Source organism: Ictalurus punctatus, chromosome 23, assembly GCF_001660625.3.
Source record: "Ictalurus punctatus breed USDA103 chromosome 23, Coco_2.0, whole genome shotgun sequence".
NCBI lineage: Eukaryota > Metazoa > Chordata > Actinopteri > Siluriformes > Ictaluridae > Ictalurus > Ictalurus punctatus.
In genome coordinates, this window is record NC_030438.2 from 5,812,324 (window position 1) to 5,830,769 (window position 18,446).

Below are 18,446 nucleotides of genomic sequence, written 5' to 3' on the forward strand. Positions count from 1 at the left end.
TATTTATTTATTTGTGTGGTGTTGTTTCACCATGTATTCCTATGAAGGACTGGAGATTTGTTTCAGGAGAATTGAAACTCGTGGCATTAAAAAACGAAAGTGCAGCGCCAGTTCTCAGTTGTGAAGCTTCACTTCTGCGAGGAACTAAAGCTACTGCAGGTAAAGTAGAAAAGGGAACAGATAAAGGGTTCCGAATAGAAATAATATAGCTGTTAGGATTTTAGATCCTTTCAGTGATTACAGGTTGCATGTGTGTATTTTGTTTAATATATATATATATATATATATATATATATATATATATATATATATATATATATATATATATATATATATATATATATGCATATGCTTCATTCCATTAATAATAATAATAATAATAATAATAATAATAATAATAATAATAATAATAAGGAGAAGAAGAATAGCCTGATAGTGATGGAGCACTTTAATTATTCTTCCAGGATGATAAACTGAGTAGAAACCTAAAAACAACAACAACAACAACAAAAAAAAACCCGACTATGATAAGTAACTGCTTTTTGTGAAATATTTACATATTTACTGTCTGTTGGAAATTTGACGAATAAATTCATTCTGCCTCTAAACAATACTCCAACACACTCTCTAATTATATCTGGAATTGAATTTGTACAGGATGTGACGTGGAATGAAATCGCTAATGATTAGTGTCGGTTGTTATTCATTTTTGTTGTCATTTTAAAGCGATTATCTTTAAATGCGCGTTCCCGCGACGAGAGCGCGTTCCCTGGCAGGGCTAACGTTTGTTACTGAGTATAATTTGCGCATGCGCAAAGCGTGAACACGCAGCAGCCAGACACCGTGGGAAATGGAAAGATAAAGAAAGAACAGTTGTTTGGTGTATACAGAGAAGCAGACAAAAAACTAAATATTGACTCTTTTTTGCGTTTTTCGTTTGCCAGACTGAATGTAATAATTGAATGATCGGATTTCTTTAACTTTACAATAATTATTTCAATGTAACGTTTTATATTTTAATAGCCTACTTTATGTAATATTGTAATGTAATATTTTATTCTGTACTATGCTTAAGTATTTTGATCAATGATAAAACTCATTAGAATAATATAAATGTATACACCAACATGAATAAGATTTAACCTAGCAAATATAGGTTTTAATGTAATTTATCGTCTGTTGTAACAAACACAACTGAACAGGGATTTTAATCTTAACCTTTCATTAACCTTTTAATCTTTAATTTAAATCCAAACATCTGATTTTTATTCTATTATTCTAAACAGCAAAAATGCTAATCGGCAGGGGTTTTTTTTGTGAAAACTAGCATAAATATATTCTTTGAGAAACTTAGGTATAATGTATGATAGAGTATATGTGTGTCGGTCTCATGTGATTTTTCTCTGTGTGTGTGTGTGTGTGTGTGTGTGTGTGTGTGTGTGTGTGTGTGTGTGTGTGTATGTGTGTGTGTGTGTGTGTGTGTGTGTGTGTGTGTGCTTAGTCATGGCGTCCTCCAGCAGTCTTCTGTGTGAGGAGCAGCTCCAGTGCGCAATCTGTCTGGATGTGTTCACTGATCCAGTGTCTACTCCGTGTGGCCATAACTTCTGCATGTCCTGTCTCAGAGAATGCTGGAACAACAGTTCATACTGCCAGTGTCCAGTTTGTAAGCAGGATTTTGATAAAAGGCCTGAGCTTCGTGTGAATACCTTTATCTCTGGACTGGCTGTTCAGTTTAGGAAGTTGGTTCAGGTGAAATCCAGCAGCAGAGCGGAGCAGCTCGGTTTCGCAGGTACAAAGGTGCTGTGCGACTGCTGCACAGGGGAGAAGCTGGAGGCTCTAAAGTCCTGTCTGGACTGTGGGGTTTCTTACTGTAACACTCATCTGATGCCTCATACAAGTGCAACTAAACTGAAGAAACACAAACTGATAGATGCTGTGGAGAAGCTGAAGGATTACATCTGCCAGAAACATGAGAGACCCCTGGAGCTGTTCTGTAGAGATGACCAGATGTGTGTGTGTCAGTTCTGCACTGAGGGAGACCACAAAACCCACAGCACTGTTCCTATAGAGGAGGAAAGTCAAGCAAAGAAGGTGAGACATTTAGACATGACACATAATTAAAATTTTGCTACAGATTTTTATTCATTCATTTATTTATTTATTTATCTACAATTTTCGAATATGAATGCTGAGAAGTTGTTGATTAATTTTCCAAAAACAGCAGCTCTGTCAATAACTACGGCTGCAAAGATTCTAATAACGCATGCTTTCTAATACAGTATCGTTTCTATGGTAACAAGTCACTCACAGGGACTATATAAATAAATAAATAAATAAATAAATAAATAAATAAATAAATATGTGTATATATATATATATATATATATATATATATATATATATATATATATATATATATATGTATGTATGTATATATATCAATCAAAGTTAAGAAATGTAAAATGAAGCTAAATACTTTTACAAAAATACTGTGGATAAATAAAAATAATTGTGTAATCTTTAGTTGTATATATTTAAATTAAATGTTTTTTAATCATTATATTTCCTTATAATTATTATAATAATTATTATGATTAGCAACACTATGATATAATATGCCATTTTTAAATCTGGAGTTATATTTGTGGATGAATGTTCATTTAAATCCTTTTGTATAATATTTATTGTAGTCTTTGCTAGGGATGGCACAGGCAAAAGGTCAGCAGATAATCCAGGATCGAATGAGGAAGATTGAGGAAATCAAACACTCTGTAAAACTCCATAAAGTGAGTTTCAACTTGTTACATAGGTTTATTCTTTGCTTTATGACACGGAAGCATAAACAAATATGTTTGTTTTCTCTTAGAGAAACACAGAGAAGCAGAAAGTAGACAGTATGAAGATGTTTGATGATCTGATGCGCTGTGTTGAGAGGAACCAGGCTGAGCTGCTCGAGGAGATGAAGGAAAAGCAGAGAGCAGCAGAGTGGCAGGCTGAAGAGTTCATTAAAGAGCTGGAGGAGGAAATCACTGAGCTGAAGAGGAGAGACACTGAGCTGGAGCAGCTCTCACACACTGATGATCATCTTCACTTCCTGCAGGTCTGAGTCCCTCTGTTTCTCAGACATAATGGTGCGCATGGCATGACAGCACTCATTTATTTTCTCTCCTGCTGTACTGTAGATGTACTCATCCATGTGCAGCCCTAAGCACATCAAGAACTGGACTGACATCAGGTTTAACCCTGAGATGAGTGGCGAGACTCTAATGAGAGCTCTGTCTAAACTTCAGGAATATCTCAGTAAGGAAATGGAGAAACTTGCTGAAATGAGTAAGTCCTTTTCATGGTTAGTAAGAAGGTTGGTTAGGCAGTGAATTCATTTTTCAATATAGAGGAAAGAATATCACGTTTACGTCCTAATTCAAGGAATGTCCACTTGGTATAAGGTGACTTAGACGTCTGACATCTCCATAGTTATTAGCACCTTTCTTGAAAATGAGCTAAATTGAACAGGACAATACTGTATATATATATGTTTCTATGGCACAATGTGCTGTTTCATTTGAACAGTCTTTTTCTCAGACATTTTCTCACAGTTAATATTTCGTAAAGCATCTCTTGGTGAGAAGAACAAAACCGAGCCTCTTCCTTTAATGACGAACAAGGCTAGGTACATTTATAGCGAATCCTGGATCTGCCATGCCGAACATCCATGCAGAACTTCTTTATATTATGATGGTTGTGCATGTGGACTGTCCTTTTCAAAATTTCTACTGCAAAACACCCATATTTGGATTGATTTATAACATCTCGAAAGATAATATCTCTAAATGTTTATGGGAAGTCTTTTAAGCCGGACTATCCTGGTACTTAGAAGATTTTATGACCCAACTAATTTTCACAAGGGCCCCTGGACTGCAAGCCACTAAACAGCCCCAAAGCATCAGTGAAAGCCTCCACCTCCATATTTCAGAGTGGGTTTGGATGATGTTCCTTGTATGCAGTCCTCATTTTTTCACCTAGCATGCTGCTGATGTTTACACACAAAAAAAAGTCTGATTTTGACTTCATCTGACCAAAACAAATTATTTGAATTGTGATCTTCTCCCCCCCCCCCCCCCCCATCACCATTATCCTCACAGTGCATCAGTGAAGTATCATAAGCATCCATGAATCACTGTGCCAGTCAGTGTTGTTCATACTCGTGAAGGAACTTTTCTGTTTTAAAAAAATAATAAAAAACAGCCAGTTATTGTTCATCATTGTGTGTATCTTTTACAATACACTTTAGTCTTCGATTAAGCAAAATATAAGATCTGAAGCCATTTTTTTTATCCATTTTTCTTTTCCAAACAGAACTTAAGAAAATTCAGCAATATGCAGGTATGTGTGCTTGTGTGCGCGTGTGTGTGATCACATGACTAAATAAATACATCTTTATTACTACATGCTGTATAAATCATAAAATGGGTTTAAATTGTTACGCTTTCAGTGGATGTGACTCTGGATCCTGATACAGTTCATCCTTACCTCATTTTGTCTGAAGATAGAAAACAAGTGACATGTGGAGACTGTGTACAGAGTTACCCTGATAACCCTGAGCGGTTTAATCGCTGTCCCTGTGTGCTGGGGAAGGAAGGATTCTCCTCAGGGAGATCTTACTACGAGGTACAGGTCAGAGGGAAGTCCATGTGGGATTTAGGAGTCGCCCGAGAGTCCATTATCAGGAAGGGAAAGATTACAGCCTGCCCTGAGAATGGATACTGGTCTCTGTGTCTGAGGCATGAGACTGATTATAAGGCGTGTGAGTCTCGCTGGATTTCACTCTCTTTGAAACAGAAGCCTGAAAAGATCGCGGTGTTTGTGGATTACGAGGAGGGTCTCGTCTCTTTTTATGATGTAAACACTAAGACTTGTATCTACTCTTTCACTGGTCAGTCTTTCTCTGAGAAACTCTATCCATATTTTAGCCCCTGTCTCAGTGATAAGGGTCAGAATTCAGCACCTTTGATTATCAGTTCTGTTAAACAGTCTGCATGAAATGTTCTTCCTAAAGACACAACCTTTACGCCAACTGATACTTAAGAAATTGTTACTGATACGCAAGAGATTTTTCTGTGGAATTGCTGTTTATCAGCCTGAAGTAAATCTAATATAAAGTGCAAGTGACTTTATCCTAAGAAGGTTTGACTCTGTCTTGCAGTAATTGTCTACCATTATTTAACATTAAAGTAGCTTTTGCCACATCTGTAATTAAAGTAATTTATACTGTAGCTTACTGTAATGCTTAGTGTGTCATGACTCACTTTCTACACATTAACATCAACTGAATATGTAACAAAAATGGAAAACATCAGTAAATAATTAAATGAAATGAAATGCTCGTTTTTTCCTTTTTGTTCCCTGCTGTTCTGTGTGAGTAGCAGACTTAGCAACCTAGAAGTTTTGAACAGAAGGCAACTCAATCAAGCATGCTCATGCTCATTAGAATATTAGGTTACTCCTGCCTGGACAATTCTCCAATTAAATCTTTGCTAGACGTTTACTAAGACAGACGCTGTGTCCCAGTTCGCCTAGCACCCACGATTAGAATAGTGTGTCCCAAATTGTAGTATGTTGAAACTAGGGCTGGGTGATACAACAAAAATATCATATAATGATACTGATTTCTACGATACACCATGCATATCACGATATATAATTTATCTAACAAACAGTCTGAAAAACAGTAGTAAAATAAACCGAGTTTGACGATATTTTTCTTTAATTCTTTAAAACCCATAAAATCCACGACATCCAATCAGTACCTTTAATTTGTAATTATTAAAAACGTTTAAAAAGAATCACCATACCAACGATATCTCAAAAACGTGTATCGCGTAATCATTCATCACGATATTGATATTATATCGATATATCGTCCAGCCCTAGTTGAAACGAGTATCCCCAAGGTACCTGGATGGTCTACTATTTCTGGTAGGTTTTCAAAACTTGGACAGTTTTTCAGATAATCCCCCACAACCTATTTCACGAGGAAGGAGGAGTTTTGTGATGTTTTGCTTTGCCTTGCTTGCAAATATGGCGCTCAAGTGTTTGTCAAGGAGTTTGTTTATGGTGACAGTGTGCGTAACTAGGCAACAACGTTTTCATGACGTGTACTTGCATACTCTTTTGCTACACACTCAAAAGTAGATACATTTTCTTCACAAAAGGAGTATATACTTTTAGTGTATTGTATAAGTAGGTAAATTGGGACACAGCAAGAGACTTGGTAAGACTTGGCGTCGTAATCTAATTTTTTACATGCTAGGTGAATCTGTAAATGAGGCCAGAAATGTTAAGACACAAATGTAAAACATAAACTCAGATCATGAGCATAAAACTCTGCTTCCTGTTACATTTAAAAGGTCTGTACACTAACCTCATAGATGAGTGCAAATGTTTGTATAAGTTCTGGGCAAAATGTTAGGCTTTACAGATGTTCCTACATTATAGTTAACAACAAAAATAGTTAAATAGCATATGTTTTTATATATTGTGAGAAAATAAATATATCACTTCAAATGTTTTCATCACCCTTTCTAAACGTGGTTAGCACGTTCGCGTCACACCTCCAGGGCTGGGGGTTCGATTCCAGCCGCTGTCCTGTGTGTGGAGTTTGGATGTTCTCCCAGTGCAGCGGGGGTTTCCTCCATGTACTCCGGTTTCCTCCCCCAGTCCAAAGACATGCGTGGTAGACTGATTGGCATGTCCAAAGTGTCCGTAGTGTATGAATGGGTGTGTGTGATTGTGCCCTGTGATGGATTGGCACCCTGACCAGGGTGTACCCCACCTTGTGCCCGATGGTCCCTGGTATAGGCTCTAAGATTCCTGTGACCCTGAAGGATAAGCAGTATAGCAGATGGATGGATGCTACTTTTCTGTATATTTTGCCTGATTGCATGAGACCCACATTACATTTCAAAATTATTTAATTAGATTTTTGCTTCTTCATTCAATTTTCCTTCCAGCTAGAAACTTTGCAGGGTGCAACTTTTTCCTTCAACTGTAATTATCCTCTGTTTTAAAATGCACACTTAAAGCCCACAAAATGGCTGACACTCTTTGTCTGTTCTAAATTCAGCTATTGTTGCTCTACCATACTGTATGTGTACTGTTGCTGCTGAGCGTTTTTGGAATTTCTCCTTCAGGCCTAGTGGAAGGGCGAGAGCGGTCTCTGGAGTCTTGCCCTCCTCTGGTCCTCCCCTTTGAAATCTCCCTTGCAGTGGCTTCCCAAGATAGTGCAGACATGAAAGGGAATAAGTGATGCACAGCACTCTTCAAAGCCTGAACTCTGGGGGAAGACAGCAGGCCTCGCAGGCAGTTAGCGACTCCCTGCTGCTAAAGAGAGGCCTGTGAAAAGAGCTGACGGTCAACAACACAATTTTTTAAATCCAGCTTACAGCTGGAAAGAATCAGAAATATAACAGGTTGTTCTAAACCAATATATATTGCACAATTTTGCATGTCGTGCCATTTTTTAGTCAGAAAACCATTGATAAGAATATACAGTGCACCCACAAAGCCCTGCAAAATGTTAGTGTCTTAGATAGTACCAACAATGTCTTTGGTCATTTATAGAGAATATGGACTAGGGCACTTTTTGGATATGTGCACATTTAACCAAGATGTGTTTGGTATCTTAAGTTTGCTTCTTTAATAGTGGAGCTACAAGGCTAACACACAATTCTGCCCTCAAACATCAGGATATAATCAAGTCTATTTGAGTGTGTTAGCCCTGCTGGAAAATCCAGCTGAGTTTGACCAGCTATAGCAGCTCCTAAAACACAGGCTGAACTGGTCAAACTGGTAGAGCTGGTAAGTTATTTTCCAGCTTAGTCTTTTACTTGATTAACTATCAGTAAAATTTTGAAAAATTCCAATTGCCTTATTGTTGTGTTATTTTCTTAAAATCTCTTTAATCGCACATAGTGGTTGTATGAAACAGTATAATTCACTTTTATACTACATTACAACAATACATACAGCCTATAATACTTGAAACTACATATTCTCATTATTTAAAATAAAGTTCATAGCACATAAATGGTGTGATTGTGTGATTTAAATGGATTTCTAAGAAGCTCTAAAAATGCCTACAAGGTGTCAGAAGCGCAACAAATGCTAAAGTCTTTAATGTTTGGTTTCTGTTCACTAACTACTAATGTACAGAAATGTAAATCTAACTTTTATATTTATTACAGGCAGCTTTCTTATCAAGTCAACATCATTTAACTTTAGCTTTCTGTTGGCTACATAGTGCTAACACTTTTCCCGCTATTTTTCCCCTACTGGGGTCACGCACAGTTTTAAGTTCATTATTCTTGCGCTAGCTGCAAGCAACCAATAGGTGGCGACAGGACGCCATTTTGTACCCATCTCGCCACTGGAAACTCACTTTAAAAAAAGTAGATTATTCACTGGTTAAAATGGTAGATTAGTTAAAATAAATAAATAAATAAATAAATAAATAGGGGGGATGGGTTGTGAAAGGATATTTGTTGGTCTCTTTTACTGACATATGCTATTTACTTTAATTTAAGTAAACCTTTGTTTTTTGCTAGTTAAATGTTCATGTTGTACCCAGCAGTGTATATTTTAAATGGGCCTGTAAATTCCTAACCTGTAAATGCTCAATCCCATGCTTCCTAAAGCTAATTGTTTCTTTACAGCTTGAATTTCTAACACAGAAAAGTTTCTAAAATGCTCACTTTTATGCTTTCTCGTGTTTTCGGCGCCTGGCAGACTGCAGATTGACTCAATTGGGCCAACAGCTCGCTTGGCACATGGCACATATGACATGCTGTCCAAAAGGTGGTCACATTTGGCATTGGGTCACTACCACAGTCTGGAGTGGGAAATTGAGGTCAGTGAGTAATTCAATCTGTATTCGTCATGAACCCCGTTTCTGAGACACAGCACACTTGTTATTGAATATTACTTTATATACTGTTAACTCTTTAATATTGTCTGAGTAACTAATAAATGCAACTCTGTGTAAGTTGCTTTAGATGAAACCTTGAGCCACATGAATACATTGTATTACTATATGTGATTGTTATATTGAAGGGGCATGGTGGCTCGCGGGTTTGCACGTTTCAGCTCCACCCTGTGTGTGCGGAGCTTCCATGTTCTCTCCGTCCTTCGAGGGTTTCCCCCAGGTACTCCGGGTTTTCTCCCCCAGTCCAAAAACGTGTTGTACGCTGATTGGCATTTCCAAATTGTCCGTTGTGTGAATGTGTGTGCGATTGTGCCTTGAGATGAATTGGCACCCTGCTGAGGGTCTCCCTTGCCTTGTGCACCGAGTTCCCAAGGATAGGCTCCTGGCTCCCTTGCGACCCTGTGTGGGATAAGCGGTATGGAAAATGGATGGATGGATTTTATATTGACTTGTTTTTTTTCTACACATAACCCTGACCTTATCCTCAGTATAAAAAAAATTAAACTAAAAGCTTTCTTCGTAAGCTGGCCACCTCACAGCTCACACCTCACATGCCCTCTGATTCGATCCTAGCCCCCCCAGCCATGAATAACTTAAAATTGCCCCTAAGTGTCATTGAGTTTGCCTGGTCCCCTGTGTGTCCCAATAAAAATATATCCCCACCTCACACCCAGTTTTCTTCATGGGGATCAGCCAAATTTCTCAACAATATCAAAATGGTAATGTATTCCTGTAAAATCATCATGGGGCAAATTGTAATTTGTAAATCAAGGCCAAATCAATCAATGCTAATATCCGGTGCATTAATACAAACAGATGCTGCCCAGAATCATCCTGTCCACACCATGGCAACAGTATGTATCACGTCATTGAAGCGATGCCTTTCCAAACTCATCATAATGGTGGCTTTACACTTCTCTAGCGTTACACACACATCTGTGTGACAATGCAGACCTAATTTTTAGAGGCTCTATGGCAGGTCAGCATTTGACCTCGCAACCTTCTGACACATACCACTGCACCACCTCCCCCCATATAAACTACATCCACTTGCAATCAGACTCAGTCCTCTTTTTAGTTACTCAGTCAGAAACAGTCCAAACAAGACACACACACACACACACACACACACACACACACACACACACACACACACACACACACACATACCAAACACAGCGCCAAGCCTCCCATTCTTCTGCTTCTTGGCTGCCTCTTTGAATTCTTCGGCCAGAATGCGTTTACAGCACGGACGATTCAGATTCCTCACATTCCTTCCTCTGTCCTTTCCCTTTTCTGTCCTAAGTTTCAATTCGTTCTCAAGTCAGTAGAGCTTTACTGTATCAGTTTCAGTACTGACAAAGCCTAAATGCTAAGTGTTGAAAGTAGAACGAGAATGATATAATGTAATATAATAACACAGTAAGCACTTTGTCATTATCTCATCATGACTCTCAAGCAGCGAATAAAGTACAGTAAAGTAGGCACAGTGTTTACTCTTCTGGCTGTGTATGGAGGTGGAAGAAGGTCAGAAGCATGTAGGGTGCCTGATATTTAGGGATGATGGAGGAAGGGGGAACAGAGTGTGAATCAGCTCTGAGTCACAGGGTCTGTTGACTCACTGTTCACTGCGTGTGTACGGATTAAACATCAGCAGTGTGTAACACGACACGGCAAAGAAGCCTGAGGCTTCTCGTCGGATCTGTTGTGAGAGGCTGGGAAATGTAATAATGAAGCTGAATCACTGTTTTTAGTTGACATTTCATATGTAGAGTATGTCACACTGATGGTAATGGTGTTACTATCATGAATAGCTATGATGTCAAAAGCTGAGATCAGACCCGTTCATCATAGTGGTGATGAAAACTGTAATGGATGATTAATTGTATTGCGTCATTTAAAGACACTCGTTGCAAAGTCCATAGTGAGGATGATGGTGGCAGTGATGAATGGAGAGGTCAAAGTTAGGGTACTTGTAGAGGCATTGTCGAGGCTTCTGCTGAAAGATAGATGGAAAGTTGAATAACTCAGACTGGATCAGACGTGTCAAGAATCTCATGTGTAATCAGCTGTTCATCTTAAGAAAAATATACAGTAATACAGTAGAGTAATAAGAAATAATGAAGTAACATCATATTATGAAAAATGTGTCCGTAAAACAAAAGTCTCTTAAGGGGGAAATGTCCGCCTTAAGTTTCTGAGTTCCTGGAAAACATTCTTGGTTCTTTGTGGTGGAAACATGCCTAAAGTTTCTGAGTTTGTAAAGTTGTCCATGGTTCCTGTGGTGTACAGTAAGTGTGTAGTGTACGTCTGAGGATCTTTCTTGGTTCCTGAAAAGTTTTTCAAAAAGTTTCTGAGGTCCTGAAAAACTTCCGCAGCTCCTGAAAAGAAACAAACTTTATGGGATTGAGTTTGTAAAAAAACAAAAAACAAAAAACAAAAAAAAACTTTCATGGTTACTGAAAGGGTTCCTGTGTCAAAATTGACTGAAAAATCCTAGGGTTTTCAAAAGGTTCCTGTGGAGGAAATGCTCATATTTTGAGTTCCTGAAAAATATATTGTGCTTCTGAAAAGGTTCCTGTAATGAAGATAAAATGATAACATTCATGTAGTGGAGACATAAAAGGCCTAAGGTTTTGTAGAATGTAAAAAAAAGAGAAAGTTTCCTGTGCCTGAAATTGTTGGGTTCCTAACAACATTCTTGGTTCCTGGGGTAAAAACATTCTTGAGTCCCTGAAAAGCTTCCTTAGTCCTTGAAAAGGTTTCTGTGTTGGAAATACACACATTCTCAAGTCCCTGAAATTCGACAAAAGGACAAAAGTTCCTGAGTTCCTGAAAAATTCTAAGGGCCTCAAAAGGTTCCTCTGGTGGATATATGCACCTATTTGTTAGTTTCAGGAAAACATCCATTAAGGAAAAAGGTTTTCACGGTGGACAGCAAAAAGTTCCTGCAAAAAAAACCCTCCCAAAAATCGTCTTGTTTCCTGAAAACAGTGCTGCAATGGAAATGTGCCTAACGTTCCTGAATTCCTAAAAGACTTCCTGCTTCCTGAAATATTCCTGTGGTGGAGTCATGCCTAAATTTCTTGTCGAACATCCTAAGGTGTTGGAAAGGTTCCTGGAGTGGAAATGTGCTTACTTCTGGGTACCTGACTGAATCGTTCTCTTCCTCACTTATAAGTGGCTCTGTATAACCGTAATAATGTGATAATAGTTTATTTATTGTTTAGAGCACTTTTCTCACAATCCAGGTCGTTTCAAAAGCCAGGTTTCGAGAGTGTTTTTAAGCACGTAGAGTCCAAGTAAAACAAGTGAACGTGTATGACGATCAGAATGTGTGGAATAATTCTGCGTTCCAACACAGGGCAGTACTTTTTCTTGTTGTTGAGTGTGTGTGTGTGTGTGTGTGTGTGTTGTGTTCACTCCCCTCTCGTCCTCTTCTGGGAACAGGAATATCAGGTTTCCCGTGTGTCCGCACAGTGCGTGCTCGCCGCTTCCTCCGTGTTCTTTTGCTGTCGGAGCGGAGCAGAACCGTGTCAAAGCAATGTGATTCACCCTCCCCGCTCTCCCTGTGTCTGTGTGTGTGAGTGTCTTTGTGTATGCGTGCGTGTGTATTACGATCCTCACATGGGTATAGCGGCTAGACTTTGGCTCTGGACGTCTGGGTGGAGAGCCCCGCTGTACTTTGGTTATCGATTAACAGCACACGTTAGTTTCACACGTGCGTCGCATAAACAGACAGCGACAGCTGCCTGAGCCAATCACAATTACAGAAGTCAGAAGGGACGCTATTACTGAAACGAGGAGTGTATTATTATGTACGTCACTGAATGTTCATTATTTAGATGGTGAGAAATAAAAAGCCATGTTCATGGCTAGCTTGAATGACCACAGTGTAGTTAAATAATGGCCATGTGTAAATATCTGGTATGTAGGTTATGAATCTGTGACCACAACAAGAAATTTGCATAGTAGGCCTACATTTCATTTCAGCAGCATGCTAATGATAAACATTGATTATTTTTTGCTTAATACTGATTTCTTGAATATAGTTTTACTGGACCTTAATATTATATAATTATTATAAATATAATATAATAATTGGTTTAGGAATGTAAAACTGACCATGATAATGACGTGATTGATTGTGCAGCCCACTTTTTAAATTACTTTCAAAGGATTGTGCTAATGTCGATCAGTTAACTGTTATTAGTGTACTGAGCGAGTGTACACTGGGACTTTTTAAAGCGTACGCTGTCTGTATTCTGTATATTGTGTAACGCTGTCATATACTGTCTTTAGTTTGTTTTGATTACGTGGTTGCTTTGAGTTTCGTTACTCATGTTTCCCTCCATTTCTTGGAAAATGGAGGCGTGTTTAGGCGGCGCATTCCACTGGGCAAGCTCTTTGAGAAAACAGGGCCAGAGTGCAGAGTTCATCACTGTTCTGGGCCCCTGACCCCCGAAGAGAGAGGGAGAGAGAGGTGGAGGGAGGGAGAGACATACCCTCCCAGTGGTATTTTATTTTACTCCATTTTATTTTCTGCATTTTTTCGACTGTTTTTACACTACCATTCCTTTGTACATGCTTTGGCAATCGAAATGTACAATTATATTTCCTGCCAATAAAGCATGAGAGAGAGAGAGAGAGAGAGAGAGAGAGAGAGAGAGACATAAAGAGGGAAGTGGTGAGAGAGAGAGAGAGAGAGAGAGAGAGAGAGAGAGACACAAGGAAAGACATGGACTGAGAGAGACAGAGAGATGTGGAGTGAAAGAGTGAGAGAGACAGAGGGAGACGTGGAAGGGGAGAGAGAGAGAGACAGAGAGAGACATGGATGGGGAAGAAGACAGAGGGAGACATGGAAGGCGAGAGAGAGACAGAGAGAGACATGGATGGGGAGAGAGAGAGACAGAGAGAGACATGGAAGGGGAAGAAGAGAGAGAGACATGGAAGGGGAGGGAGAGAGAGAGACATGGAGGGGAGAGTGAGAGAGACAGAGAGAGCCATGGAGGGGAGAGTGAGACAGAAAGAGAGAGACGTGGAAGGAGAGAGTGAGCGAGACAGAGAGAGATGTTGAGGGAGTGCATGAGAGAAACAGAGAGAGACGTGGAGGAGGAGAGTGAGAAAGAGAGAGACATTGAGGGAGAGAGTGATACAGAAAGCGAGAGACATGGAAGGTGAGAATGAGAGAGAGAGACGTTGAGGGAGAGAGCGAGAGAGACATTGAGGGGAGAGTGAAAGAGACAGAGAGAGACATTGAGGGAGAGAGTGAGAGAGACAGAGATGTTTAGGGAGAGAGTGAGAGAGACATTGAGGGGAGAGTGAAAGAGACAGAGAGAGACATTGAGGGGAGAGTGAAAGAGACAGAGAGAGACATTGAGGGGAGAGTGAAAGAGACAGAGAGAGACATTGAGGGGAGAGTGAGAGAGACAGAGAGAGACATTGAGGGGAGAGTGAAAGAGACAGAGAGAGACATTGAGGGGAGAGTGAGAGAGACAGAGAGAGACATTGAGGGGAGAGTGAGAGAGACAGAGAGAGACATTGAGGGGAGAGTGAAAGAGACAGAGAGAGACATTGAGGGGAGAGTGAAAGAGACAGAGAGAGACATTGAGGGGAGAGTGAGAGAGACAGAGAGAGACATTGAGGGGAGAGTGAAAGAGACAGAGAGAGACATTGAGGGGAGAGTGAAAGAGACAGAGAGAGACATTGAGGGGAGAGTGAGAGAGACAGAGAGAGACATTGAGGGGAGAGTGAGAGAGACAGAGAGAGACATTGAGGGGAGAGTGAGAGAGACAGAGAGAGACATTGTGGGAGAAAGACAGAGAGACATGTAGACTATATATCTTCAAATCTAAAGTATGTGTCTTAGTGAACTGTTGGACCACCACAAGATACCACACAGCTTCAATGCCCCTTGGGATCGATTCTGCAAATCTCTGGGACTGTACCGGAGAGATGAACACCGTCCTTCCTAAAGATCTTTCCTCAGCTCCTGTTATGATGATGATGATGATGTTGGAGAGCATTTTCTAACACATCACACCAGAATCTCCTATAGATGTTTAATTACGTCGAGATCTGGTGACTGTGAAGGCCATAGCATATCAGCTACATCATTTTCATCCTCATCAATTCATCAGTTCAGTGTGTCTGCGTGCATGGGGGATGGGGGCGGAGTCATCCTGGAAGAGCTCAGTATAGGAGTGTTTCATCATAAAATAAAAGTGATCACTCAGCAGAACGTTGTGTTGATCGCAGTGATGCTTCACTCTAAGAGAAAGAAATGATGATACACTATAATGCAGAAAATTCGGCAATGAACAGCTCTAATGAACATGTTTTAGAGAGAGCATAACGCCACGTTCTTTCCCCTGACCCATGCAGTTAAACTCCTGTGGCCAGTAGTAGCTCAGTGGTTAGGACACTGGGCTACTGATCAGAACGTCATGAGTTCAAGCTGCCACCCCTGGGCCCTTGAGCAAGGCCCTTAACTGCTCAGATGTATAAATGCGATAAATGTAAGTCGCTCTGGATAAGGCCAAATGACATAAAATGTAAAGACTTCCTGTTTTTCCTGCTACACTTAAAAACTGACAAATGTTTGAGAAACAAACAAAAAAAAAACCCCTCACCAATATCATAGATGATGTCTTTCCGTACCTCTTTGTTTATCTTGAGTTATGTTTGGGTTTTTAAATTCTTTTTGCAATGGAATTTAGGAGCCAAATCATCTGAAATAAATCTCGACTTGACTGTTTTTTTTTTGTTTTTTTTTTTTAAATCTGTGTTCTGCTGTTTTGCTTCATAGCCACCACACTGAGCAGCTTTCAGCGCTGCAGACTGCAAATGTTATCTGTATTATAGAGTATTTGTCTGCATATTTGGTCTTGTGATAGGATTAGGTGAAAGGGCCGCAGACTGGCAGCTGATAGCGTCTCCACTGCAGGCATTCCCCCCCTCTGCTGTATGTGTGTGTGTGTGTGTTAAACTCCTCGTTTCCTTAATGGTTCCATACACATTCATGCTAACTCACAAACATGATCATTTCTTATCTTTAACCCTGAGCAGTGACGCCTTCGCTCAACCCCCCCCCCCCCCCCCAAAGGCCTCCCTTACAGACGTACACTTCATTTTTAAAACACACTTGAAGAACGTCCCTACTTGTGACACTTCTTGACACTTTCTTGAATCTTTGTGCATACAGTATATGAGGTGTTTTTTTTTTTTTTTTTCGTACTCTGTAGTTATTCGGTCTGCTTTTGTTCTTTTGGCATTAGTTACAAAATCCGATCTGAGCGTGCACACACAGGAGCCAGGAAAGAGCCATGATAAGATCTGATCAGTGTGTGATGTTGTGTGTTGATTGCCTTCCCTCAGTGCCATGCGCCCTGGTAGATAAAGAGGCTCGTTTCCCAGACGAAAGGACCAGTGTGGACCTGAAGGGGGCAGCGTGAGACGTCCGTTGCTGAGACTCCTGGTATGATAGAGGCCGGGGGTTGCCAGGTTATAACCTTTTATACAATTCGCAATAAATAATAATAATTAAAAAAAACAAAAACAACAAAAACAAATAAGATTCGGACTAAGTTAGACAAATGGTTGGTAATACTCACTGACGTTGCATGAGTGTATTGTATCTTCAGTGAGGGTTTGTTGCATTGAAGTGCCTTGTTGAGTACATCCAGTTAGTCCAAGCCTGGTACAGATTTGTTGTAAAAGTCTTTCCAGAGTATTTACTGTGGCACAATTTCAAAACTTACCCCAAGTGTAATTGCCAAGACATGACATGCCAGGTCTCCACTTTTTTTTTGCTCAGTGGTGCATCCTAAATCATCACACACACAAACACACACACACACACACACACACACACACACACACACACACACACACACACACACACACATACCTCAGAACATTGTCATAGTATTTGTACATAAACATACCACTAGTGTTCATAAAACTATACTTAACAGTTTTTCACCAAGTCTGGTGCTTGTAAGTGACACCAGGAGGAAAATGTATTCCTGTATGATGTTTAAGGCAAGTGCGTGATGACGTGCGGTTTGTTCGACTACATTTCATTGTTGAAACTACGCAAGCTGTTCCTTACAACATAAACGGTTAATGTTACTCAGTAATGTATACAGCGAAAGTCTATATGTAGATGTTTTAGGTTCATGATTTACTCCCAGAATAACTCCATGCTAAACACTGCCCTCTCACTGTACATGGGTTTTGTGCCAGCTTGTTTTGGAAGCTGCTCTGTCATGTCATTGCTCGATTCCTCTGCCCAGATTCTGTGTGTGTGTGTGTGTGTGTGTGTGTGTGTGTGTGTCTGTATGTATGTGTGGTCAGTCCTGCACTAGATAAAGCTTGATTAATGGCCACAGTCAGGCGGGGACGGACACCGGAGCCGAGCCGGAGCCATGCATGACCAGTCGCTAATATTAGAGGCTGTGGTAGCTTTAAACAGCAGCCAGTGGTTTTGTTGTCACACCTCCTTTTTGGGCCTCTGGGGAGAAACGACTCCAGCGAGGTAGACAGGAGACGCCCGGACTTTGGTAGAACATGTGAGAGGAGTCGGACTTGGCAAGCGTATCACAAACAAGATGAAGCAGACGGTGTTGTTATGACTGTGTTTTGTTTTTTTCCCCCTCTTCAAGCAGTTTGTGTTTATCAAGAAGTGCTTGTCTTTAGCTGTGTTAGAGGATGTAGGACGGATATTAAAGAGTGTTATATAGGGGTATAAACCGTTTGGGTCAGGCACGATGCAGAGGCCAAACATCAATAAAGCCACTATGAGTTCAGGATAGTTTACATTTCTGCATTTACAAATGTCTGAACATGATCAGGAGATGAAATCAGACAGATAAATAAATAAATAAATAAATAAGGAAGAAAGATAATGGCATAATGGATCATTAACCTCCCAATCAGCTACTCAAGAGATCTAATTTATCATAGAGGAGCCTTCTATAATCTCTCCTTTTTGTGTTGAACATTCAGTCAGTGAAACCCCGAGATCCCCCAGGGGTCTAAGCTGTGTATAGTTATTATGATGTTATTGTAGCTATATGCTTAATTGACTGGTCACGTGAATCGAATAGATTTAATAGTAAAGCTCAGTGACAACAATAAATAAATAATGCAACGTTGAATTGTAAGTGCAGTATTAATAAAACTGAAAATGTTTATCTTTTTTACATAGAATTAGGCTCTGTAGGTGGAAAGTTCAGGAATTAATGGCTGAAGAAGTATGATTATAGGTACAGTACAGTATGTGTCTGATATTTGATCAGCACTCTATGTATAAGGGAGCCCTTAGAACGTTTTCTCTACAGCGAAAGGTGTGCTTGCGAAAAAAGTTTACAACCTCAATAATATTTGCAACAAAGCCAAAAAAGCGTATACGCCGATCAGCCGTTACATTAAAACCAGATTGTGCCGTCAAAACAGCTCTGAC

The 18,446-nt window shown here is 39.9% G+C and overlaps 1 protein-coding gene and 1 long non-coding RNA gene across 3 annotated transcripts; one reads left to right on the forward strand and one right to left on the reverse strand.

The window, feature by feature from the left end:
• The first annotated feature begins 33 nt into the window (after positions 1-33).
• On the forward strand, positions 34-5,379 carry LOC108256133 (E3 ubiquitin-protein ligase TRIM39). Of its 2 annotated transcripts, none has more exons than XM_017452698.3 (7): positions 34-159; positions 1,502-2,091; positions 2,691-2,786; positions 2,867-3,100; positions 3,183-3,330; positions 4,357-4,383; positions 4,493-5,379. In XM_017452698.3, the coding sequence occupies exons 1-7, from the start codon at positions 42-44 to the stop codon at positions 5,038-5,040; spliced, it is 1,761 nt and encodes a 586-aa protein (XP_017308187.1). In that variant the 5' UTR covers positions 34-41; the 3' UTR covers positions 5,041-5,379. The 2 variants fall into 2 exon arrangements, with proteins under 2 accessions (XP_017308187.1, XP_053530942.1); XM_053674967.1 differs by lacking the exon at positions 34-159 and adding an exon at positions 473-531.
• A 122-nt stretch (positions 5,380-5,501) lies between these two features.
• LOC124626237 (uncharacterized) lies at positions 5,502-12,919 on the reverse strand. The gene is made up of 3 exons (XR_006980943.2): positions 10,151-12,919; positions 8,751-8,887; positions 5,502-7,392 (listed from the first exon to the last, which is right to left on the reverse strand). It is a non-coding gene; the product is annotated as an uncharacterized LOC124626237 (long non-coding RNA).
• Positions 12,920-18,446: the final 5,527 nt, after the last annotated feature.